The following is a 25,479-nucleotide window of genomic DNA, read 5'->3' as shown; positions in this document are numbered from 1 at the left end:
TTGATTATTTTTTGCTACGTGTATAAAAAAAAAAAAAAAAAAAAAAAAACCAGAAAACCAACGCGATTTTGCGGTAAGCACTCACGTCTCGACTCGATCGAGATTTCGACATTTTTAGTCATCGTACATTAACCAACGTAATCTGATCTTTCTGCTGTTGCTTGACTTAAAACCCGTGGAATAATGTTTCACGACGCGTCCGAGAAGAACAAAGATCGCGCCAAATAATTGGCTAAACACGCTCATGGCCGACCCATTGTAATCGTACACCATCGCGACACTCCCTTGTGATTAAATCTATTTACTTGTGTAACGCATCATTTGTGGCGGTTTCTTGTTATGTTGTTATTGTGTCCGTTCGATCATTGACTGGTCATTAACTTTACGACATTGATCGTTAAAAGACGCTTATCTACACGTGTGACCACAATTGCCTGGATGTGGATCGCAATCGTTTTTCTGATATCGAATAAAACGCGTCTTTTTACACGCGAGATTGAGAATCGCTCGCTCGCACGCTTCAGGAAACTGTCAAGAATTAGCGTTTGTGTTTACGGGAACGAGATTTCTTGCGGAGTATCGAGAGGTTAAATGGCTCTTATAAACTGCGGCCGGTTCAATTCATCGCGAGAGCGCGCGTGTCTTCGCCGGGCGAGCGTTTACGTGAGGCTACAATGGATTCGCTCCGCGCGGCGGAAAAACCGCTAATCGACGAGCGCGTTAACTTACCGCGTTGGACTTGGGTTTCGACGCGGCCACGTAGGCCAAATATTGAATCACTTTCTTCGTGTTTTCGGTTTTGCCGGCTCCGGACTCGCCAGTGCACAAAATCGACTGGTCTTCGCGATCTGCAAATATAAAATAGCGATAACTTTTACACAGACTACTAGTTTTAATTTTTTTATCTTTTGAGCATAGAATAAATATTTATTCTTACAATTTCTGTTTCAATAAAAAATATTTTTGTCGCATTTTTTTTTTTTTAAATTATCAGAATGTAACATATTCGCTAGTTAATAATGGACTCTTCGTATGTTAGAAAAAATGTGTCATTGCGTCGTTACCTTGCAACATTGAACGATAAGCCGTATCGGTAATAGCAAAAACGTGCGGCGGCACCTCGTGTCTCTTGATACCTTTGTACCTTTCCATGATCTTTTCTGTGTATATTGGCAGTCTCTTGTAGGGGTTTACTACGACGCAGAAGAGGCCAGAATATGTCTGCAAAGAGATGATTTTTATTATTTCGACTATTCCACAAGCGTTTCTCTCTCTCTCTCTTATTTATATTTACCCGAAAATATTTATAGAATATATAAATTATATATATATGTATGTAGACACACACAGAGCTGATCGAAGCGTTTTCGTCAATAAATACAAAATCGGAAGAATTAGTTTTCATCTTTATTCATTAATCATTAATCTATGGCTTCATTCACATTTGTGTCTTCCTGAAGCCGTTCTCTTTGCCGATTAAAAACGAAAGCGTTGACTCTTAATCGTGTGACCTAATTGTTTCGGCATTGTTTCCGATCTGACACCAATGAACATTCCTAGAATTCTCTCGCGATGGCGCGAGGAGTACGAACATGTTGTAAAGCAACGCTGGAATGTCCGATCGATGACGTCACGTTCACTATGCCACGCTGGTTTTGCGAGCGAGGCACATAAGATCCGAAGCGAGAGAAAGAGATCGAGATATACAACTTCTCTGTGGCTCTCGCCGTTCTCCAGCGTCTTCTACCTCCGTTGCTCTCCCTTTCTCGTTCGGTCGTTTGTTCGTTTTCTCGTTGGCACATTTTCTCCGAGCCGATACGCGTGTACACGCGGGATAACGTTGCGCCTCGTACACGACCGGTGGTCCTGAAACCGAGAGCCTTGACTCTCGCGCTCGTAACCACATCGCACGGAGGAGTCGAAGCGAGTCAAAAGTATATATATATCCTATCGGCTGTGAGAAACCGAGAACCGAGAAAAATAAACAATTATAAAAATTGATTTTTATATTTGTAATATCGTAACATGTACTTTTAACCGTCAGATAACGTCGCTTTCTCGATAGATAAAAGTAAAATAAATAAAATACTGAAATAAAATATTGAAAACCTATTTGCTTTTATTGTAAGACTCTCTTAATTCTAGAGGTTTTACAGCGATGTTATCATATTGTGTGGGCTTCCTTATTTTTTGAGATAAATTTACTTTTAAAACGCGTATCATTGTCTCGAAACGTTCTTAAGAGTTTTGCGATAAGATACGATCTTATCCACCGGATGATCAACGGATATTGACTTTGATTATAAAAACAAAGAAAAATCATCATCTTGGTTGATTTACGAGCGCACTTTAATCGAAATACGATTATCGATACGTAACTCGCACTTTGAGAATGACAGGTTAAAACTAAATCCACATAAAACGTAAGATGCTTTTTATATGTATGCATTATAATTCGCATAACAGGCTTAGAGAAAATTAATGAGCTTGGTAAACGCGCAATATGTCAAATCAAAAATTGTTTATCGCTACGTAAAGATTGCTTCTCGTCACCACTACAAAGATGAATGTTTTTCTCGTCACCCCAAGACAAAATAAATGTCTTTGCGTGTATAGCGGCAGATAGACTTTTATGTTAATGTAAAACAAAAGAATATTTAATCTCTCGAGCGCGATATCAAAACAGAGCAAAGTTATTTAACCTTTTATCAGCGGGTGAGCGAGTCCACGCCACATGGCACGTTCAAAGTTGTCTCGTAGACAGATGACGTTTTACATATAAATTTTTCCAGAATCGTTGCGTCTCGTCCAATCGCTGTGTTTATATGAACTTTCACTCATAGAGTTGCTTATTGAATAAATCCATCATTTTCCTCACTGTCTCTCTCTCTTTTTATAAAAATTTTATACATACGAGAAAAGATTGATTAGAAACGATACGTAAATAGCGAGTGGTGTCATATTGTTGTTGACAAGTTTAATCCTTCAGAAGAACAAATATCAACGTTGGTTCATTATCGCACGTAGAGTGTTCGTGACAGTTCGGCAAAGTAGACGTTTTCAATGATTATTGACCAGCTCGCACTCCAATGGTTGCAATGGCTACAATTTTCAAGTTAGGTTTCGAATTGTCGTCTCACATTCGCGTTACTCGCTAAATATGGCGATTATCATTTATTTCCGAATCTGAACAAACGACTCGATGAGAAGAGAAGTTTTTCAGCAATAAAGTCATCGATGCCGTAAAACGACTACTTTCGTCGCGTTATTATTACTTTTAAGATACTTATCAATCTCGTCCTGTACGGTACACATTCTTTGATATCTCTCGACAGTAATAATGAAACACATCTGGTAGTTTGTTCTGTACGCAATATGATCGACTTACAGCAATACGTATCATCATTCATCACGCGCATCGTACACATTTCATACCGAGAGAGAAATAAATTCACCGCCAACGCGTATACGTGAATTATTATCGTTGTTTACGCGTTAAAAAAAAAAAAAAAAAAAACATCCAACATTTGATATCGTCGCGCAACGGTTGCAAGCGATATACTCCTCGAGCATCGGCCGACGAAAAAAAGCGGGAGACAAGCGGTTGCGCGTAGGTGTTAATAAACGCGCTCCCTCCCGCTCTCTTATCTTACCTTTCCGTTAAATGCCGCTACGATGACGCGCGCTTAATTGCGCGAGTCCACTCGATATATTCAACATCATCATTAGAACCGCCGAACAATAAACTCGGCGTAGATCGTTTGGATCCTCTCGTCGTATCTCGTCAGCTATCGGGTTCTAATCCGGACCGGTTTTTCTTTCTTTCTTTCTCTTTTTTTTTTTTTTTTTAGCCCCAGTCGACATTTTTTCGACATTACACATCATCCTCCGGGATATTCCCGCATCATCATGCGTGTCGTACACCGACTTTCAAAACTTCTCGCGGCGAGTCATCGCCGAGAGACTCCGTGTGCGTGTACGTTGTTGTGTGCGCATCCAGAGCTGCTGACTCTCTACAGCGTGATTCACACACACGCACGTTTCTTCGCTTTCCCCGGGCGGATTCGCACTCCGGGCGCTACCCGCGTCATCCTTCGTGGAAGAAGCCACCCGGAACCGGTGTCGGGTTTATTTATTCTCCGCGCGGTGATTTCCACGTTAATTTACTCGTGTACTTTCGTAACTTTTCCCATTATGGTCCGTTAAGCATCGGTCGTTGAGTTTTAACCGAGGTTCAAACTTGTTTCCCCCGCGTTTAAACGCATTGCTTGCGGGAAACAAATAACGGCTCGGTTGATTTCAACTAACGTTTGTGGAAACGTTACGCTTGTCTTGTGCGACGCGGTATGTGTTGCTTCTTTCATCAGAAACCGTCGTGTGTGTTATTGCCGCGAGCTTTCTCCACGCGATTTGAACACCGAGAGATATACGATTCTCCAAAAAAGTAAACAATTTAATATATATATGTCTAATTATATTATTTTCTCATTCACATCGTACCTCGGCGGTTCGTTTCTTTACGCGCGATTCTCAATGTGTGCGTGCGTTTTGTCAAAAATGCACTTCCTTCGTAACCACTCTTACACATGTATCCCTCGAGTAGTTAACGACCGTGCAAATTAACTGACGCGACGCTTTTCACGAAATTCTGTCGTGAAGGCGAAACGGAAACGCGCCTTTGTCCACTTTTTCCAAGCAGGATTGTGCGACGAAGGTCCTCGAAAAACCGGTCCCCGGGTGCTCGCCCGGGTGTCATCGACCCTGTCCAACATTCCTGTTTATATCTCGCCGACGCGACGTGACGGTAGGATTCTTCTAAGCAAATCGGCAAGCCGGGCGCGATCGCTACACGCGTTACATCTCACGGAGCCGACATCTCTCGCCGCAAGGATAAGGTAAGTTCTCTTCTTTTGAGATGTACGCGCGAAGACGTCCTGTCGATAGAATTTGCCGAAGGAATGATTTTGATGGAAATCCAACGGCGATCGAAAATGGCGTTTTAGAAAATGCCGTAGTGTGTTGTGGATGAGAAACGTTGTTCTCGCGCGTGAAAATTATTATTATTTAGTCGATTGTTTGAAAAGCACACAATAAATATATAACGAAACATTCATATATTTTATTAAAATTTTTCTCACGGAGAAACGATAATGTGCAAATTAATTTTCGTTGTCAGTTGTTTAAAACTAGCAATTACGATCAAATCCCTTGTATCCACATGTGATTCAGAATCAGATTTGTTCGCAATGTCACGAATCGACTATCAAAGTTGTGTGCCGTATCTCTCGGTGTGAATCACCTTTCTACGCACCGACAAAACGCAACGATGCGTCACAACTCGCGGCGTTTAGTAGCGCGGCGCGCGCGCGCGCGCTTCACCTCGCGTTTTCTATTATAAGGACATCGCCGGATCGTTTTTTACAGGGCGCCCCCCCTACGTCAAGATTTTCTTTCGGATGCCGTAGTAACGAGCATGAATGCGGGACGACGACCGTAAAAGGCATCGTACTTGCCGCAGCGACCCGTTACCGGTCGCTCGGCGATCGTTTTGCCGTCGCGTCTTTAAGAGACCCGCGATTTAAGCGGGTTAAGGACGCTCGTCCTTATAAGGACTCGTCTTTACCTTTTTGCGCTCGCCTTCGTTTTCTCCCTCCCTCTTCTCGTTCTCCCTCATCTCTTTCTCTTTTGCTTTTTTTTTCTTTTTTTTTCGTCCCGTAGCTCGCACATCTGACCGCGTATCCGCGCGATCGCCCTCGATTCCAGACAAGATCGAAAGTCTCGATTCTCCGGCTCTCTCGCGCGAGAAGGCATGCGCGTGATCAAGTGCAATTTGTAACGAACGGTAAAAGCGTGATTGGAAGCGGTACGCTTTATTATTTACGGGTCAAAGTTGCGACGCCGCGAAACAACATCGTAAAACCTATCTCGTGACGAAATCGCGCGAAAACGCGCGCTCGAAATTATCGGTGAAATTAACATAAACTCATCATTAGCGCACACACGGTGTACATCGCGTGTTTCGTTTTGCTTATCGCTGTTTTTTTTTTTTTGTTTTTTTGTTTTTTTTTTTTTTTTTTTTTTTTTTTTTTTTTTTTTTTTTTTTTTTTTTTTTTTTTTTTTGTTTTTTTGTTTTTGTAGAAGAACATTAGATCGACTTCTTACGCTATTATTATTATTATAACGGGAAGATTGCAGTCTGCGAAACAAGACGTAAATTCCACGATGACGGAACCGCAAGCGTTCAGTCATCTGTGAGATTAGCACAGTTTATTGCTAATCGTTGTAAGTTTGTTACGTGCTTGTTACTCCAACGTGTTTCTCATTTTTCAATTCTGTGATTCCTTCACAGAAGTTTCTTTTCTCTCACTCTAAACGCGCATTTTATTTTTTTTTTTTTTATTATTACGCAGATAAAAAATTTTGACTTGTAGAACAAAATAAATAATTTGCAAACAAATTTAAACTCCTGTAACATCAAAATAGCAAAGAGTTTCTCGATCAATGTGAGCTCGTGTGCTGGATGTATAGTCTGTTATAAATTAAACTTATCGCGTTTCTTTTTTGACAGACTGTAAATTAAACGTCCTCGCAAATGTTCGAAAATGCCGGTGACACGTCATATAAACAAAGAACAGCGATTTAACACTCTGGACGTATTATTAATACGAAAGCAGTAGTTGGTTTAGTTTCAATTGAGAAAAATGGACATGTGTTTAGAGTTTATATAATATATAAAACTCAATATTAATATTTTATATAAAATAAATTTTTCTACAAATTAAACCGATTACACGTTCTTCTTTGACAGACCGTACACTTCCTTGTTCAGATGTTTTTCCCGCAATGGACTTTCAAATTTCATAGAGAGAATAAAAAATGGATAATTGATTTGCGTGTGACGCAAAGCAAGAAACCAATTTCAATTTACGAATCGAATTTAATTGGGAAAAAAAATATGTAAAAGTGTAAATTTGTGTTATGTGTAATAATTTACACTTTTAAAAATATATATTAGTACGTTCGGTAACATTAGCCCACATTGGCCGAAAGATTCTTTTTGCTGGTTAAATAATTTGTGTCTCGTGAAGATTGCTTAGGATCGTTCACTAAATTTAGTACGCTTAAACGTGTTTTAAGCAGATTATCGGTTGCAATTTTTATCTTCGACACACGTTAGCTTCTTTCCCAGAAGTTGGTCGCTGACTGACGCTTACAAATTGGAGCTGTCACACTACATAAAAACCAGGCCAATCCCTTGTTATGCAATTTAAAGGCGCATCGCATTTAAACCGGCCTTTGAGAGAACGAAATCTCGCCTCTTTGCCTCTCTAGCCGACTTTCTAAAAATGGTACCGTCGCGTTTGCTGTAATGACTCCCGAGACGGGAACGTTGGGCGCGTTTATCTATGTATTAAAACCGGCTCTATGCATGCCGTGTGCATTCATGTGTCGAGCACACGCACGCACACACACACACACACACACATACCGCAGCGCGTTTACGCGAGAAATGGAGCCACGTTGCGCGTCGCGTGCAAGTTTCGATGCATCTCATCGCGTTGTACATTCATCTCATCGACGAACGAGAAACGTCAAACGCGTTGGCGAATATTTATTTCGAGCGAATGTCTCCGGCAGCTCTCCAGACGATGCCCTCAACCGCCAAATATTCGGACACATCGCGAATGCACTTACATATGACGAATATTAAACGCGATGCCCAAGTTGAAAGCGACGCGTTAACTCGAACAAACGTCGATTGACGCGATCGGTTGCAAATGAAGCAACGCATGATACAACGCGCGACGTTATTATTTTTTTGTGACATCACACACAATTTTGTATTATACATTCCGACACAATTTGTCATGTAAATTGCGACGTATAACTCACTTTGTCAGATATCACACAAAAGAGCGGAGCGCACACACGCGGTTATTATACATTGACAACAATTGGAATTACGTCACGGCTATCGGCAACGATATTTATCTTTGCTTCGGCAAATAATTGGCCAGTGAACGGCTGTTTGAAATCCGCTTAACTGCCGTGTCGTATTACATATCGGAGATTGCGATTGCATAGCGATTGCGTATCGAAGATCGATACTCGGCCAACGAAGACAGGAACGAAAGACGAAGCGAATTATTATGATTGTGAGATTGATGATGATTCTTATTTATTTTTCTTTTTGAACTGAATTCAATTCGAAAATTCATATTGGATGCTTGTTTTGCATCGCATATGTGTATTTGAATTACCCCTATGAAATTTAAAAAAATCCATTGCGAAAGACAAGGTCGGGAGTAGAACCCGGATCTCCCGCATTCCATGCGGACGCCTTATCAATTCGGGCCTTATCGAGACACCAGGTAAATTGTTCTCAACGTTCGAATGACTTGTAGTAAAACAAAAAAACGCAATTTTTTACCTGCCTGAATTACAAACAAAAAATTTAAGCTTATATCAAACGAGCAAAGAGTTTTTCGATCAATGTGAGCCACGTGCTGCATGTACGTGCGCAAAATATAATTTTTAAACGCACAAATTATTATACATAATTTGAATACTGAATTCAATTTGAATAACATACTACATAAGAAGTATCTATTTTATTTTCCCTTATTTATTTATTTTTTTTGTTTAGTTTTTTATTTTTCAGGACATTTCTCCGTTCGTTCAATCTTCGATTGCAGTGTGCCGCATGAGATCTGAATGCGTGTGCGGTCACGAAGCTTTCTTCTCGCGAACGCATGCGATTCATGCGCGACAATAACAACCGACTTTGCGAAAACACAAGAAGCAGAGATGAATACGAGAGATAAGCGCTCCAGCTTGGAGTAAACTACCACGCGGTAGCTCACACAGTCCGGACCGTTACAGTCCAGATACGGTCCATATATGGTATGCGACGAGTAAAATCAATCGGATTCGCGCCATATACGGGATCGGAATAACGACGTATACATGTGCGTAAGAGCATTGCGTAAGAGCGACGGTTTTTTTTTTTTCACGGTATTAATGACTCGCCTGGCAACAAAATTGTTGAAAAACTGCTGAACACGCAGAAGCTTTTGCGCCTCTTTGACCTCGCGAAAAATCGCACTGTCGTTCGCACGTCCGCTTTACACAGCGCGCGCGTTCATGTTGTATAATTTTACACACACGAGCGATTGATAAAGTTACTCGAGAGAAACGACGGTAGTTAATCACAATGTATCTGTCGTTGACAAGTTTTATTCTTCGAAGAAATAAATGTCAAACCTTCATTATCGCACATAGAGTGCGATAATGTCTGTGCGACAGCGTGTCAGAGTAAACGTTCTCAGTGATTTTTGCCAATACACCAGTTTATAATTGTTGAAACAGCAAAAATGTACGAGCCGGGCTTTGAATCGTTGCCTTAATCGTTAAATGTGGCACCGTGCAATGTCTATTTATTTTTTGAAAAAATAAAACAAATAGGCGGATAATAAGAAATTTTCCAGCATCAATTAAGTCATCGATACCACAAATGGGGCTATTTTGAAGAGTTTGAGAAATCGTTCTACTAAAGCGCTCTCGAGAAGTGCTGGTCAAAAATATATCGATACAGAAGTCCGACTATTCACACAGAAATAAATAAGTTTCAACCCGATAAATTGTTGTTTACTTTTTCGTTTACCTTTTCGTTTACTTATCAATCTATCGAATAGTTTTAAATTTTGATAATTCTTCATCGTTTGCGAAATCGATCTCTTTTTGTTGCTCATGTTCGTGCTTTTGCGCTGCCAATGCGGGACTATATATATGTACGTTACATATCGAAAGCGAATGGCGTAACAAACGCGTGTCGATCATGCCTAAGCTGAGCGGCGGCCCTGAAACGGCCGAGGCGAGAATTCCGCGTGAATTCCGAAATGTTACTGTTCACGCGGTATCTCCGCCGCAGGACGTAAAAGAGATTCCGCGTGCGGCTACTACAAGCCGTGCGCCGCGAATACTGATGCACGCAGTAATCGGGTGCCAGATGCCGCGAAGCGAAGAGACCTCGGCGTGATCGTGCCGATCTCTCGACATTGCGAATTCCAGTTATGAGCAGGTCGATTAGGAGTCAAAACTTGTCGAACGATGCCTCTGCGTTTTCCCCGACGTGGATTAACTATTATTGTCAGTCAACAACGAGGAAAATGCAAAATGACAAAATTAGGAAAAAGTAAAAAAAAAAAAAAACAATTCAAATTTATAGATCACGACTCTTCAGTGTCACAAGTTGAAAAATAATCAGTGGAATTAATTTTCTCCTCGAGAAAAAATCGAAGTTACACTGTTAGACAAATGAGCGATTTGGTGGAGCCCAAGAGACTCTTTTGGCGAACGAAAGCCTCGATTTGAAACGGTAAGCTACATTTCGCCAAGGTGACTGTCGAACTATCAAGATGGCGGGTCTCAGGATCGGTCTCCGTTCAGTTCTCCGGCACGACCTCCCGAACGAATATCCCAACCTTCCTCCGCCTTTACCTCGTTACTCTCCCTTTCCCCGTGTGCTCTCTGTCACTTTACCTCTCTCCGCGCTGTCGCTTTCTCACCTTATCCACGAAGACCGTCATCGGACTCTGTCTACCTTTGAAGTCGCGTTTACCGAATCAGTCACGCGTGAGTCACGACGAGCATCGACTCTCATTCCACAAGACCAGGTAAAGAAAAAACTGAGAGATAGAAAGAGAGAGAGAGAAAAATAGAGTTCTAGAGAATTATTGTTGCTGAGGTTTTCAAGTTGTTTTGCATTCCGTCGATAACGTAATGGTTTGGTTTTGTTTGCAAATAATATAATTCAAATAATATAATTCATGCTAAACAAATGTGTGTACAAGCAATGTATCTAATTAAAACTGTGTGCTATTAAAATACTTCTCTTCATTTATGGATTATTTGTCGCTCTAGATTTAATCGCATGCGGTTGATATCGAAACACGTGAATCAGATCGCAAGAGATTTCAATCGTACAAGTTTATTTGAACAATGTTCAGTTGCGATGTTCTCGCGTACTTCTTGTACTATGCAATTTTCTTCACGATATAGCGCACCGCAAACAACATCAACGAACGAACAACGTACAGTTTGGTAATATCATGTCGAAATTCCGAGTATCTCTTGTCCAAACAATGTACGCTCGCTTAAACCGACGATAAGTTATGACGAAGTCCGCGTGGAATTTCTAACATAAATTTCAAGCCAAATCCCTAACAAACATCCGTTCGGTTGTGGTGTGACAAATTCATCAACGGGATGTGGGATACGCGCGCGACGTTTCGACGACATTCTTACACCAGCGATAAAACCAGTGATAAAAAAAACACACACAAAATGCCTTCGCGCGATTGCATTTAACCCCGTGCTGGCCTTCAATAATGCCCCACATGACGCGCATTTTTTTTAACACCCAAAGTCGTCCACATACGGGATGTCCGAGAAGTCACTACGCGTTTCCTCTGAAAATGTCATGTCCTGGACATCGTCCAGACGCGTTCAAGAATCTCATCAATTAGAGTAATTTCTGAAAGGTGCAACACATCTAATTGTAATAATCCGTTTAACGCGTTTCAAATTTTGACTCCGTTTTATTTCGTTTACGCGTGTGGGCGTTTACGCGTGTAAACGCCCGAACGGCAAACAATCGCAACGGCAATCAAATTTTTTATTGTTGAGAAGCGAAGACATCTACTCGTCATCCGGTTAGCAAAGGTGTCTCTTTAATGCGCTGTTTGTAAAACTACACCGCTCGTATAAGCGTATGTGAGAACAGCTGCACGACTCGCTATCTTATCGAACGCGACTATCGTTAAATACTTTCTTGGTAGCAGGGAGGAAACACAAAAACGGTGGTGGTAGTACAAGAGAATTTGCGAGACACGGAAAATTCATTGCGAAAGACTGCATGGGATTTTTTTTGTTTTTAATTCGTACACAGAAAACAAAACTGGCCGAGCAAAATTTGTTCCACGTACAACGTACTTGTTTTTATGACGTGACTAAGGCCGGATGTGTATTCATGATTGAATTTTATATTTAAACCTGTAGAGGGCCGAACTGGCCCACATATGGGCCAGCAACAGACTTAGCAACTGCATGATCCATAACTGTAGATTACATGTGTGCATGAATTTTATGTGAAAAAATGTTTAAGATTTCAATGAAAAAATGCCGGCCCTCTACAGAGAAGATAGTAACGATAACTTTGCGTTAAAAAACGTAAATTAAACAAAGAAATTTACTCGAAAAGAAGGCGCTTTAAATAGCCAGGCATTAACTTACGAGGCTGTCCTTAAGCCTAACCAACAACAAAAATCGTAATTCTAAGTTTATCCCAACAACAAAAATCGTAATTCTAAGTTTATCTTCAAATATTCTTGTAGCCAATAAAATGACTCATACATCATCCGAAAAGATAATCTTCTAGGAACTCTTAATTAAAGTTATTGATTTGAGGTTTATTTATTTAATTGACTTTCCGTCGCTATGATATAATAAACTTGTTTTGAAGACAATGCAAGGTATAAGCTGAAAAGTCCAATGTGATAAGACATTCCGATTAAATGTTTCCAACGTCATTCTTTGTGAAGAATGTATATAAATTGCTTGTGTGTTATGCTATCTTTTGAATAAAACCATCTGTATTTACTTGCAATCATTGACAATTTTGTTCGATCTCTCTCTTTTTCAAAGCTATTCTTGTTTCTTCTTAATCGAAAATAACGTGGAAAATTCATCATTTTATTTAAAACACGTTTTAAAGTAACTTTTAAGTGACCACATTGTAGACAAACATATCAATATAGATAACGATCCGAGAAATGTAATGTGAGCCTATATAATTCGTGACATCACACGCATTTGAAAAATCTACGCGGCAGCGGCACTCGATTGCACAAATTATTCCTGTAATATTTATATTTATATAATTTACAAAAACATAACTTTTTAAAATTTTTGTCTGACGTTTCAAATTCGCTCACTTTGACATTTGCAACGATATTTGCAACGGCATTTGAGAATCTGAAGAAGTTCGAAAATTCGATAATTGTTTTCACTTACGTAGATCAAAGTCAAGAGAGAGACGAGCCAATCGTCTACCGCGCTCGAAATGTAATCAAAATTAGTGTGAGTCACATACTCCACTCGGATTGAGATAGGGCTAGGTTCTTATCACTCGGCGATAAGCAAAGAGCATCAAGGAAAAGCGTTCTCTCTTAATACGTAGGCGCGACACGTCGGCTCGAGGAATCGGTGTGACCATCGGCACCGCCCATTTTTTTTTTGGTTTTGTTTTTTTTGTTTGGCGACTCGGGCGATATACCTGATCGCGACGAGTTTCGTCCTTGATCTTAGGAATTAATGCGCTTTCTTTATTTAATTTCATCAAGACCACCATCGTGGAGAACCACAGAACAAAATAAATTTGTATCTACATAAACTTTGAAGATATTATATATTCTCTTCCGATCCTAAAATTTAATTTGTATTGGAAATTTACAAGCGGCTTTTTGCTTGATATCAAGTCTCGAACACCAGACCTGGTTCAGACCTGCAAGCAGAGGCATGTAAGACGAGCATTTTTCACTTCCCACACTGCAATTATCTCTTGCAAAACAACTTTCTTCACGGTATTTTCTTACGATAGTTCATTACCTTATCGGCACTTCGCATCGCATATCTCACATGTAATTTTTTTGCTCAATGAAATCCGAACGTTACATCGTAACGCACGTATAATTCTGAAGACATGGGAAAAAAAAAAAGACGATATTTAATTTGAGCGATGAAACACATCACATTCAGAAACTCGTGAAATAAAATTTCGAAGGTCGAAATCGAGGAATGTTCAGCGGGTGCTAAATTGCAACGCAAATATTGCAGGTATCTAAATCGTAGCGATACGGTCGTCTTTTCTCGATCAGAAACATTCGCGTCGCACGCGCCTTTCTCTCTCGCTCTCTTTCTCTCTCTTCGTCTCTTTCGGTCTCCCGACATTTCCGATATATCTCGCGCACGGATTAATTCCAGACGAGGACGAGCAAGAGCCATAGTGAACCGAGAGTGCTATCTTTAGTTCTCGCCTTACGAGCGAAAGAGAGTCATACGCGGGTTTCTCTCTTTCTCTTTCTCCTTTTCTCTTTCTTTCTCGTTGGCCGGAATAAGACCAATTTCTCGAGGATGTGAGACGTTGTTTTTTTTTCGTAACAAGGTGGGTGTCAGTTCACTCGGCAATAACAAAAAACAAAAAAACATAATGTCAGTAATAAATAAATTAAGGCTGCTCTTTCTTCAAGTCATAGATCTTTTTTTTAATTTTGTACATTTTGTTTTTTGTTTTTATAATTAACGCGAAAATGTTTCTTTAAACACACGTAAACATAACAAGAATTCTGACGCAGTAGCTTCTGGCGCGTTTTTGCATCACGCGTTTGTACCGCAGTCTTGTAAATATTTTGAAGCCGGCATTCGAGAGAATGGCCGAAAATCTCATGCAAAAAAAACTTCTCTGGTTCTGATTAACGTTAAACGGTCACGAATTACTAACGCCAACTCGAATTCGAAGTCAAGCTTGTACTGACACGATGACTCACCGGTGCTTCGCATCGCGACGTACATGTTAATCTCGCGACACGATTTGCGTTTTCCAATTTGTCGACTCTAATCTCTCTCTCATTTTGAGACCCGATGTGTGAGAGAGCCGATTTATTTTTCCATTGAAATCTGAAACTTTTTTCACGGAAAAAATGTATTCACATACTGTAACTACTAAATGTAGCTAAGTCTGTTGGTGGCCCATATGTGAGGGCCAATCCGGCCCTCCAAAGGGTTAGATATGTTTCATCTCAGTCGGAGTTATTCAAAGAGCCTCATTAAAATACAAAGTTCTAACCTTCTTCAAAGTCGTAGCTGCGATACGCGAGGAAAGAATAAATATTTAAAGACAGTTTGTTTGTAGCACCACGTCAATCCTCAAACGGACCGACCTGATCTGACTCAAAACGAAATTCATCTACTAATTCCACTATGATGATTTTCTAAATTCTTGCTCAAAAAAAAAAAAAAGAGACAAACAATTTGAACTGAGGTTAGAGTTAACCGACATCGAACAAAACTGGCCCTAGGGGGAATTGCGTTCACATGGAAGGGCCGGTACGCATCTGGCATTTGCACCTGTATCGCGCAGCCGCTTTCACTGAGATAATGCCGAATTTCACAGTGGTCTTAAAAAAAAAAAAAAAAAAACATTTCTGCTAATTTAGAAAATTTAGAAAATCACAAGAATTGCTCATTCTAAATAGCAGGTATACAATACGTGATAAAAACTCGGATGGTTCAAAGTAGAGAGATAAGTGTTTAAATGTGATATTCGAGATAAATTCATTTTTCATAGTTATTTTGGTTACTCTCAGTCCACGATGAGTCTCTTCGAGTTTCGATTTTTGACGCGTTGTCAATCATTTCACGGTCGATAGATATTAAATTTTATTTGTCTTTCAAATTGCGTGTATTGAGTCTCGAGTCTTTTAATAGCAAGTTAGACAATTTTGAACTTCTTGAAACACGAGACCCGGTGGCCAACCGACCCGCGGTGCGAATTGAGAAGGGGAATTGGGTTAGCACGGCGGGCGTAACGTGCGTCGCACCACGCTCCGAAATCAAACGAGAAGCAAGGATTTAAATAATCTACCATCATTCGAATGCTGCTAACATAGGACTCATCGTGTACCGTGAGATAAAATTGACGAAAAAAAACGCTTCGATCGCGCACCGGGAAACAAGCGCCGAGGTGCCGACGTGTGTCGGACAGGAAAGAGATTTGCGGACAAAACCGACATTGCACTCACGTAAATCAGTCCGGAATAGTACCGGTCCTTGAGGTTATGCAGAACGGAGGCCTCGTTCAAGCAGGTGAGCTCCGCCATGTCCTCGACCTTGTCAAATTTGGGCGGATTCATCTTCTGTATGTCGTCCTTCGCGACGAGCACACGTTTGCCGGTCTCGGCGATCTCCACCTCGACCTCGTCGCCGCGCTCGCCCTTGATGCCAGCGGCGACGAAGCCCTGGGTCTCGTGCGGCACCCAAACCAGCTTCTTTTGCGTCCATTCCGCTTGAGTGGCCGGATCGTTGAAACTGTTCCTGTCCACCGACAAGAAGCGCAGTTCAGGATCGGACCGGTCTACCCTCGAGTCCAAGTCCGCCATCTTTGTTTAGCGCACACACGACGCGGCAAAGCTGCTGCTGCTGCTGCTGCGGCCGTTGCTGCTTCTTCTCTTCTCTCGTTTTCCTCTTTGCGTTCTCTCTCCGTGCCCTTAAATTTTATTTTCCTCACGCACCAAACCAGCGTCCTCCGTCCGTCTCTCCTCGCTACTACAACAAAACTATCCCGTTTTGTACCACGCGTATCGCGACACGCAACCGATAATCTCCGACCGAGCCCAAACGACGACGTGCGACGGCGACTGCCGCTACTAGCTGTCGCCACGATCCGCGATCAACGGCGAGTCAAAAACGAATGTGCGACGACGGCATCGCCAACACCACTGCCACCTTTGTCGCCACTACCGCCACCACTGCCTCAGAAATGCAACACGAATTTTTCTTTTTTTTGTCGCGAGCAAACGTCTACGTAGTTCGACGTTCGATCTTCTGTTGTTGTTGATTACCGCAGTTGACGCCACCCTCGTTCAAACGATATTGCAACGGCAATGTAAGGCTACACGTGTAAAAAAGATCGAAATACGCGGATTTCGCGCGTTCTTGGTTTTTTCTTGTTTCTTTCTCTTCTCACGCTCTGTTTTCTGCTTCGCTCGTTCTCACTTCTCTTCGTCGTGGACGCCGGAATCGCAACTGTTGGCAACTGTCATCGAGCGTGACCGTTTACAATTCTTCGAGTCGTCCGCGCCACATTCAACGTCTCTTTCTCTTTCAATCGTTTTCTTCGTGTGTTCCTACGGTTTCTACTCGGATGACAATCCCTCTTTCAAACAATGTCACCAAAACGCTAGGGATGTGCGCGACCTGTACGCGAAATTCGAATCGGAACGAGTTCTTTCGACTTCATATAATCGATATATCAGTTTGTATATCTCGATTATTTTCGATGGTCAAAGCTTTTTCGAGCGATCGGAAACTAACAGTCGATTTGTCTGATATATCGATTGTTCAGAGGAGGAAGAGATTAAAGCCCCTTGCACAATGGACGGAATAGCGATAGCGATAGAAATAACAAAAGTTTTAAAGAGTTTATATTTAAAAATAAAAAGGTAGGAACACAGCGGAATCTAACATACAAAAATACACATGTATCAATGCGGATGAAAAAATCGAAATAAGCAATAGCGATAAAATTTCCGACGAGTTGGAATTCTGTGTTAAAAACTGTGTGTTATTTCTATCGCTATCGCTATTCCTTCCATTGTGCAAGGGGCTTTAGAACTGCGTTCGGGGAACACGCTATCAGCGCTATTGCGTCATTCTATCTTTGTTTTACATGTAATGAGCAACAAAGATAGAATGATGCAACAGCGAATGATAGCGCGCTCCCCGAACGCAGCCTAAAAGAGATTGTGTAAATTAAATTTCAAAAAAGTAGAATTATCTTGTCAATATACACACGTGTATCATTTATACTATTTGTATCTAATCTTTATTGTTTTTTTTATTTCATTTTTAGCATTGCATTTTTGAGGGATAATGTTAAAAAAAAAATATTTTATCGAGAAACACTGACGCAACATATATATATATATGCGCTAAAATATAAATTTTTCTAAACTAAATTGTTTATCCATTTCTTATGACACTATCGATTATTTTAGTGTCATGCAATCTCGAGTCTTCGATCGTATCGTTCGCTGTTCATAAAAAGCGTAACATTGCACTCGACGCGTCCAATCGAAACATTACCACGGCTATATATTAATAAGTAATCTCTAAGATCTTCCCACGTCATGCATTCATCTCTAGATTGTATCATTATCTCAGAGTCCTCAGATATATCTCAATGTTTGGAATATTTTTGCAAATTGGAAATAAACAATTTTTTTTGTTTTCTTATATATTATATATGTATATGGTTATTTATCACATATAAATATATGGTAAATATCATATGATAAATAACTATATTAAGTATCTCTTTTTGCTAATGTATAAAGACAATAATTTAAAAATAATTTTACAATAAAATTTTATTTATAAACTCAAAATTATTAATAATTAAAAAAAAAGAATATAGGACACTCGTTCAATAGAATTACAAATAATAGAAGTCAATTAAAAGGCGAGTAAAATTAAGGTGTTAAGTATATACATACAATTTTTTTAAAAGATATATTACATTAGAGTAATATATTATTTATATATGTATGTAAATATTATTTATGTATTTATGTATTTATACATTTATGTAAATATACAGTCGAACCTCGATAATTCGAATCTCAAGAGAAGAGCTAAAATCTTCGAGTTGTAGAGCTTTCGACTTATCGAAGTTCTTTTTTCCTTTTCGCGGAGCAGAAGAGAATAAACAAAACTTTCGTCTTATAGAGGTTTTCGAGTTATAAAGGTTATAAAGGTTCGAGTTATCGAGGTTTGACTGTGTGTATTTAACACCTTAATTTTGCTCGCAATTTTTGATCTGTATTATATTTATTTGTAATTTTAATAATCTAAGGTTTTCTTTCTAATTCGATGAGAATAGAAATGATTATTTTCTGAGAAGACACAACAAACAGTTCACTAATTAAATATATAAATGTTTAGTCAAATTATAATACAATATACGCAAGTGTAATTATTGTTTTTTATGGCAGCAACTTTCCGTTACAACAATCTAAAGATCGAAATGAAAAATTGAACGTGTCAAAACATCTGCAAACATCTATGATTATGTTGTTTTGATTGCTTCTTTCATCATATGTATCTTGTATCTTATCTGTGTGATAGTCAAATTGCAACCGTGTGACCGTCAATTATATATGTATACATATATATATATATATATATATATATATGCCAGAAGAATACCTTGACTTGAGTTACTGTTGAAGTAGATATCTACTAAGTAATTCTGTACAAGTTAGCAAGCTACCGCGCTCAAAACATGTCGTACGGTGCAGTGAATGAAAATATCCACGATTACGCGAAGAAGAAAAATGTAAGTAAAAAAGAAAAATCATATTTCTCATTTTTTTTTCTCTCTCTCTCTCTCTCTGTATTTTTATTCAAAACTTAAAATAAAAAGCAGTAAGTCATAAAAATAAAATTTAAGTTAAACAACAATGTAAATTATTGTTAAGCGAGACAGTTCGTGAAAATGTCAACATTAAGTAAAAAACCAATACGAGCCAATAATGTATACAGAATGTTGTATATTGTATAAAATTGTGGTTTTATTGAAAAAACAATTCAGACGTTTTCCGATTCGTTAATCGGATTTTCTTCAACGAATAACTGAATAAAATTAGAAAAATAAATAATTACAAAAAAAAATTATCAAACGGGACCATATCTAGCGAATTTAAGACAGATGAATCAGTAATTCGAAATTCAACTTGTGAATTTTTGCCAATTGAGATGTGAACTGTGCAAAAATCATTGTCAAAAATCATCAGTGAGCCACTTTGGCGAGCTGACAAATATTACATGCAGAATAATCAGCCTGCGTTTGACACTTGTTCTTTTGAAAGATAAAGCTTTTGTCAACAACAGCAATATGATATATATTCTCGCTATCTACGCATTGTGTGTCTCAAATAGTGTTTACCATAATTTGCACATTTTTTATTATGTTGCTCGTGGAAGTATTATAAAAACATCTTCCAATTACAGTTTTCCTGTTTAACATGTAACAATTAAATTTATACACACACACACACACACATACATACATATCCACCTACGCGCATACAAATAATTTTACAGAACTACTTAACTCAAGTATATGATTACTAGGCCATTATCGTCGATTTACGAAGCGACACGCTCACGAAACCAACTGCTGCAATGAGAAAGGCCATGTTTGAAGCAGAAGTTGGAGACGATGTTTTTGACGAAGATCCCACGGTGAAAAGTAAAAAATCAATGCGTTTCAAAATCCATGCATAACCAACACTGGAAAAACCTTTTTCGGCTTTACGTAGAGTTTACTAGAACATTTTATTTATATTTATTTATATTTTTACTTTGATTATGTTTTTCATTTATATTTAAAACGCGCGAGTTTTTTTCTACCTACTCTTTTCTTTATCTTTATTTATTTTTACTGTACTTACTGTTAGCAAGCTGATTCTTTTGTGTATTATTTTCCAGAATTACAAAAGAAGGCTGCGGAGTTGTTTGGAAAAGAAGATGCGCTTTTTGTTAGTTCTGGTACAATGGGGAATCTGATTTCCAGTAAGAGAATTTATAGAAAACGACTTTTCACACTCGCTCTTACAATCAATATTAAAGAATCGTATCTGTCGCTTCGATAAAAAAATATATAAAATTTATTTGTTTCTCTTTCTTTTAGTCATGAATCACTGCGACGTACGCGGTAGCGAAATCTACTGCGGAGAGAGTTCGCATATAATGCTTCACGAACAAACTGGTGCGGCGCAGATAGCGGGTGCGAGCATCTATCATCTGCCCAATAACGAAGACGGCACGTTCGACTTGAAGAAACTTGATAGCGCGATTCGCAAGGAACGATTACACGAGCCGATCTCAAAACTAATCACGGTCGAGAATCCAATTAATGGCAAGATCCTACCACAATCGTGGATCGAGGAATTGACGAAAGTGGCGAAGAAATATAATCTAAAGATGCATTTGGACGGAGCGCGAATATGGAACGCCTCCATTGCGTCCAATATCTCGGTCAAGGATCTAGCTGCGCCGTTCGACTCCGTTACTTTTTGTCTGAGCAAGGGACTAGGCGCTCCTGTGGGATCGGTGCTTTGCGGGAACAAGAGTTTCATCGATGAAGCGAGGAGGCGGCGCAAGGTATTAGGCGGCGCGATGCGACAAGTAGGCGTACTAGCCGCGGCTGGACTCGTCGCTCTGGAAGAAACGGTGCCGCGATTAATAGAGGATCATAGAAAAGCACTGGCGATCGCACGATCAATCGATCAATTAAAATCCAAAATATTTAACGTAAACCTGAAAAATGTGCAATCCAACATGATATTTGTAGATGTTGATTCCGAGAGCGGCATCTCCGCCGCGACTTTAATGAAAAGACTCCATCAAGTGAACGATTCTAACGAAGACGACAGATTCATAATCAGATGTATGGCTCTGACGGAAAGTTTGCTCAGAATGGTTATTTATTACGACATCGATGATAATATGGTAGATGGCGCAATAAAAAAAATAACATACGTCATTAAAGAATTGGATCCCAGTGTACAAATATGATAATTGTTTTCTCTAACACATATATTGATATTGTTTTCTATACACATATACATATGTATATATATATATATATAAATATACATATGTAGTATATGAATAAAATAATAAAATTCCAAATGCATAATCCAGTTTAATTTCCTCATTTTATTTCGTTTGTAAGAATACCTTTGTCTTTACAGATTCCTAATTTCAAGAAAAAATCGTAGTTACCAATTAACAAGCGTAATTAAGCGTTGCCGTTAACTCTGAAACGCATCATTAACCGGTTCATCGTCGTCCTCGTCTTCCTCGCCCTCACTCTCGAAAGTATTATCGGGAATGTCGTACAAACGAATCATAGGCTTGTTTGGATCCTTCATTATCAAGTATTTGCCGTCCTTCTGCTTCATACAAATGTCGATGATACATCTCAGAATACCCCACGCGTTGTCCATGTTCAGATTGATTTGTGTCGCGAACTCATTTGGCTTGTACTGCTGAGTGCCGAGAATTACGTGTTTGCTTGAGTCACGTACTATGGCGCGCGACACGTATCCGAATTTCAACTGATCCGAACCGGCCAGTAACGCCTGCACGGTCCATTTGGCGAGTTTGCACGCGTTGTTGCGCAATTCGTTAGCCAAAACCGCGCCACGTTGTGTGTCGAGTTTCTGACGCCATTCGACGCCGTTAGCTAGCTTTGAATCCCATTCGTTCAAAGCTTTGATCGTCAAAAACTGAATTTCGTTGTTGGGACCTTGCATCACGGCATCGTGTTCGCATCGAGCAACAAGCACGATGCCGTTGTTGAGATCCCATTTGCGATAACGATACGCCACGCTGGCCACATCGCTTTCCTCCTCTTCCGAGATAAACGGATTACCTTCTTCGAACTTGTAACGTGACTCGTTAGACTTGAGTACTTGTTGCGAGAAGTTGTGATTGATAAAAGTGGCCTCAAGCGCTAAATTTCTCGGTGAGTTCAGCGAGTTGCCATCGTCCTGAGGTGGTTCAACGCTCGTCTCGTTTACCGTCAGAAGATCGAACTCGGTGTTGTCGCGCTTGTCGAAGAACAATTTATCGCCGATTTTTTCGATAACGATATCCCATGAATAATTGCTACGCGTGCAGCACATGATGGTGGCCAAAATCGCGTCAGTGGCGTACACATTGCCCTCGGTCTTCGAGAGCTTGCGAATGATCGGATCGTCGGTGGTGGTAACCGTATGGAAGATACGATCGATTCGTTGCAGCGGCTTTTCGTTTTTAACGTTCACACGATCATACGTCTTATCGTAATACTCGAGCGAGCCGCAGCACATTATATCTTCGCCGTCTTTCACACCGGGTAGCGAGAGCTTTGCCAGCCGTGGGAAGTCCATCTCCTCAATTGTACTCCAATCGGGTCGCACCGTAACGGAAGCATCTCGAATCTTAATTGGTGGTTGATTCTTATGATTCCGCAGACCCTGCTGTCTACCCCAACGTTTTGCTTGTCCTTTACGTTCTCGTTCTCGCAATTTCAGCTTTCCTAATTGCTGCATCTGACTCAACCCGCCACGTTGACCACCACGACCGCGCAAATTGCGCTGGTTGTGACGGAAGCGACCGCGCTGATACGGCGGCTTCTGCACACGTGTGGTATCGACCAAGTGGAAAGTAGTCTCGTCTTCGTCATGGTAGTAAGCATATTGACTGCCAGTACCAAATTGTGATGTATACTTGTCTGTAAAAGCAAATACATGAATTTTTGGAATCGCAACAAATTATTACTTATTAATTATCTTGTAATAAAAAAATATTAAGCAATCACAATTAATCAACATATAATGAAGCAAGCACTCTATTGTTATAGATATTTAACTAGTAGTAATACTATCCAATTAAAGTAAGTGATACTATCTAATTAAAATAAGCATCTTATACACTTATTTTATAAAATTTCATTACATATATATAAATAAAACATAGAAAAAGATTAAATTTAAATTTAACACTATATTATATGTTGCATATCTGTTAAATATCTTGCTAGAAATTTCACAACCTTGCTTATAGAATTTATAAGTACATTAAAAAAATTTTACAGTAATAATCAATTATCACAATAATCATCACGTGGGGTACACAAATACAACATATGTTCGATACTTAAAAAATATCACAAGAATTCCAAAAACTCAGTTGAGGTTAAGCATACACGTATAAGAAGAGCATATTTACTTGGAAACTTCTTATCCTGGAAGGGTGGCGCAGTCCAGTCAGAGATCTACGACAAATAAAAGGAAATATAAGCATCGTTCTCAGCATCGAAATAGATGACGGTCGAAATAGATCGCGGTCATGTCACGCGAGCTGCTCACCTTGCCCAACCTGTCTCCCTTGGAAAATGGTTGATAAGGAATGTCCTTAAACTGATCCGGCAACTCGCACGGGCCCCAACCGTCCGGATTGTGCTGAATCGCGGGTGCGTGAAAGTGCGCTACTTCTGCCTCCTTTTGGACGTCACCGAGAACAACCACATCCACGACCTCCGTCATGTTAATATTCCGGCCGAATTACTTGGGCACACCAAAAACTTTCGGCCGTTTGTCGAAGAGGACGACCGCCGCACGACAGAGAGAGAGACCGTCACGCCTTCATTGTCACTATACCGGAAGTTCTACTCGCGACATCTTGCCGGCTCAATGTCCGCTGCAATATTGCTAGTTTTTTCCCTAAATAAAATCCATTTTAAAGCCCGTATTACACTACGGGTTGAGGAGATTAGATTATGATGATTGCAGATCGACCAATCAGATCGAAGGAGCTTGCTCGCTCGTTGGTTAATCTTTAATCGCTCGCAATTCGCGGTGTAATACGGGTTTAAAACATCGGACGAAGTTGAGATTCGAATATAACCAATCGGAACAATATTTAAACCAACCTCAAATTTAGTGAAGTTCGCTCCGATTGGATAAGTTTCAATCAATAAATTCGCGTACGCAGTTTGATACGGGCTTAAAAATATTGACTCGTTTCTACTGACACTTCGCAATAAATATTCACACGGTTGCGTATCGAGTAGATTTGACGTAGTTTATGCGTAAAAACTGGAGTTTTGAAAAGCGGAGTGTTAGATAAAAAAAAAAAGCAAGTATATTATAAGATTTGTCACATGTGACATATTAAAAGATGATAGAAAAACAATGTTATATTTTTGACAGAGTTTAAATTTATTTAATTGATTATGTGTATATATTTACTTACTCAGTTTTATATAAATGAACTTAACCAACAAATGTCATTGCATTTATTACGTAAGAGAGATTCAATGAACGATTAAAAATTGTTTTACAAATTTAATAAAAATTCTTGTGACTTTTTCAGGCAATCATGCTGAGGTCACGTGTTGCCAATCTGTCAAAATCTTTCAAACGCGACATCACTACTAACATCCCAGGTTTGCAGAAAGCGAGTGATCCCATACAACAACTCTTTCTCGACAAACTTCGCGAATACAAGTCAAAAAGCGTGTAAGTATCTCACATAAAAAAAAAAAAACTACAGATCATATAAATATTGTAATTTATATAAATTTGCATTTGTATTATATATTTTAAGAGGAGGGAAATTGGTTGATGCCAGTCCAGACCTTTTGAAGGAAAGAGAAGCTGAATTAGAAAAAATTGGTGCACAATATGGTATTAAAAAGGGAGAAGATCCAACAAAATTCCCTTCATTCACTTTTCAAGGTATGTAATTACTATTTGTTACATTTTATATATATATATATGTTACATGATGCATTATGTGTACATTCACAATGTGGTACAACATTTTATTACACAGCTGACACAAGTATAACATAAGTTGTACACTTCATGTTTTAGATCCACCTATAAGTCTGTGAATATATACATATATCAATATGTCCTATAAAACATAGAGCTACGTACAGATTGAACGAATGATTAAATATTGAGTTGTAACAACTTGTTATATAAAATATATATATATGTACTATATTATTATATTTACATTATTTGAATCTTTTTATCAACCTGAATTATTCAGAGCAAAGATAGGTGAGAAAATAAATGG

General features: G+C 39.4%; 4 protein-coding genes across 8 annotated transcripts in view; 2 read left to right on the top strand and 2 right to left on the bottom strand.

Annotated features, from left to right (window-relative positions):
• Nucleotides 1-16,560, bottom strand: part of LOC109851692 (myosin heavy chain, non-muscle) — a 28,733-nt gene extending 12,173 nt beyond the window's left edge. For 2 of the 3 annotated variants that reach the window (XM_020422020.1, XM_020422021.1), the window contains exons 1-3: nt 15,861-16,559; nt 1,065-1,221; nt 730-848 (exon numbers count right to left, since the gene is read on the bottom strand). In XM_020422020.1, the coding sequence (XP_020277609.1) occupies nt 730-848; nt 1,065-1,221; nt 15,861-16,217 (633 nt within the window). In that variant the 5' untranslated portion in view covers nt 16,218-16,559. Of the gene's footprint in view, nt 1-729; nt 849-1,064; nt 1,222-15,860 lie in introns of all 3 variants that reach the window. The other variant, XM_020422022.1, reaches the window with a different exon arrangement.
• Nucleotides 16,561-18,588: 2,028 nt separating this feature from the next.
• LOC109851694 (probable low-specificity L-threonine aldolase 2) lies at nt 18,589-21,457 on the top strand. Its single transcript, XM_020422023.1, has 4 exons — nt 18,589-19,174; nt 19,972-20,089; nt 20,329-20,412; nt 20,531-21,457. The coding sequence occupies exons 1-4, from the start codon at nt 19,121-19,123 to the stop codon at nt 21,415-21,417; spliced, it is 1,143 nt and encodes a 380-aa protein (XP_020277612.1). The 5' UTR covers nt 18,589-19,120; the 3' UTR covers nt 21,418-21,457.
• An 84-nt stretch (nt 21,458-21,541) lies between these two features.
• On the bottom strand, nt 21,542-24,064 carry LOC109851672 (eukaryotic translation initiation factor 3 subunit D). The gene is made up of 3 exons (XM_020421971.1): nt 23,760-24,064; nt 23,620-23,665; nt 21,542-23,122 (listed from the first exon to the last, which is right to left on the bottom strand). The coding sequence occupies exons 1-3, from the start codon at nt 23,934-23,936 to the stop codon at nt 21,657-21,659; spliced, it is 1,689 nt and encodes a 562-aa protein (XP_020277560.1). The 5' UTR covers nt 23,937-24,064; the 3' UTR covers nt 21,542-21,656.
• Nucleotides 24,065-24,426: 362 nt separating this feature from the next.
• LOC109851668 (ATP synthase-coupling factor 6, mitochondrial) lies at nt 24,427-25,430 on the top strand. Of its 3 annotated transcripts, none has more exons than XM_020421966.1 (4): nt 24,427-24,527; nt 24,766-24,911; nt 25,000-25,130; nt 25,269-25,430. In XM_020421966.1, exons 2-4 carry the CDS (start codon nt 24,772-24,774, stop codon nt 25,286-25,288), a joined length of 291 nt encoding a protein of 96 aa, XP_020277555.1. In that variant the 5' UTR covers nt 24,427-24,527; nt 24,766-24,771; the 3' UTR covers nt 25,289-25,430. The 3 variants fall into 3 exon arrangements, with proteins under 3 accessions (XP_020277555.1, XP_020277556.1, XP_020277554.1); XM_020421967.1 differs by having other exon boundaries at nt 24,431-24,532; XM_020421965.1 differs by lacking the exon at nt 24,427-24,527 and adding an exon at nt 24,645-24,695.
• Nucleotides 25,431-25,479: the final 49 nt, after the last annotated feature.

This window comes from Pseudomyrmex gracilis, unplaced genomic scaffold (assembly GCF_002006095.1).
Source record: "Pseudomyrmex gracilis isolate BER0280 unplaced genomic scaffold, ASM200609v1 scaffold_19, whole genome shotgun sequence".
Classification (NCBI taxonomy): domain Eukaryota; kingdom Metazoa; phylum Arthropoda; class Insecta; order Hymenoptera; family Formicidae; genus Pseudomyrmex; species Pseudomyrmex gracilis.
The sequence above is the reverse complement of the archived record's forward strand: the minus strand, read 5'-3'. Positions and strand labels throughout refer to the sequence as shown.

Excerpts from the sequence above, each read along its gene's own strand:
- LOC109851668 (XM_020421965.1), top strand. The coding sequence starts at position 24,660 with ATGAACTTAACCAACAAATGTCATTGCATTTATTAC. Across the intron at positions 24,912-24,999 it reads GAATACAAGTCAAAAAGCGT|AGGAGGGAAATTGGTTGATG; the intron begins GTAAGTATCTCA and ends ATATATTTTAAG. Across the intron at positions 25,131-25,268 it reads CCCTTCATTCACTTTTCAAG|ATCCACCTATAAGTCTGTGA; the intron begins GTATGTAATTAC and ends TTCATGTTTTAG.
- LOC109851694 (XM_020422023.1), top strand. The coding sequence starts at position 19,121 with ATGTCGTACGGTGCAGTGAATGAAAATATCCACGATTACGCGAAGAAG. Across the intron at positions 20,090-20,328 it reads CGAAGATCCCACGGTGAAAA|AATTACAAAAGAAGGCTGCG; the intron begins GTAAAAAATCAA and ends ATTATTTTCCAG. Across the intron at positions 20,413-20,530 it reads AATGGGGAATCTGATTTCCA|TCATGAATCACTGCGACGTA; the intron begins GTAAGAGAATTT and ends TCTTTCTTTTAG.
- LOC109851672 (XM_020421971.1), bottom strand. The coding sequence starts at position 23,936 with ATGACGGAGGTCGTGGATGTGGTTGTTCTCGGTGACGTCCAAAAGGAG. Across the intron at positions 23,666-23,759 it reads AGGGAGACAGGTTGGGCAAG|ATCTCTGACTGGACTGCGCC; the intron begins GTGAGCAGCTCG and ends TATTTGTCGTAG. Across the intron at positions 23,123-23,619 it reads CCAGGATAAGAAGTTTCCAA|ACAAGTATACATCACAATTT; the intron begins GTAAATATGCTC and ends TTGCTTTTACAG.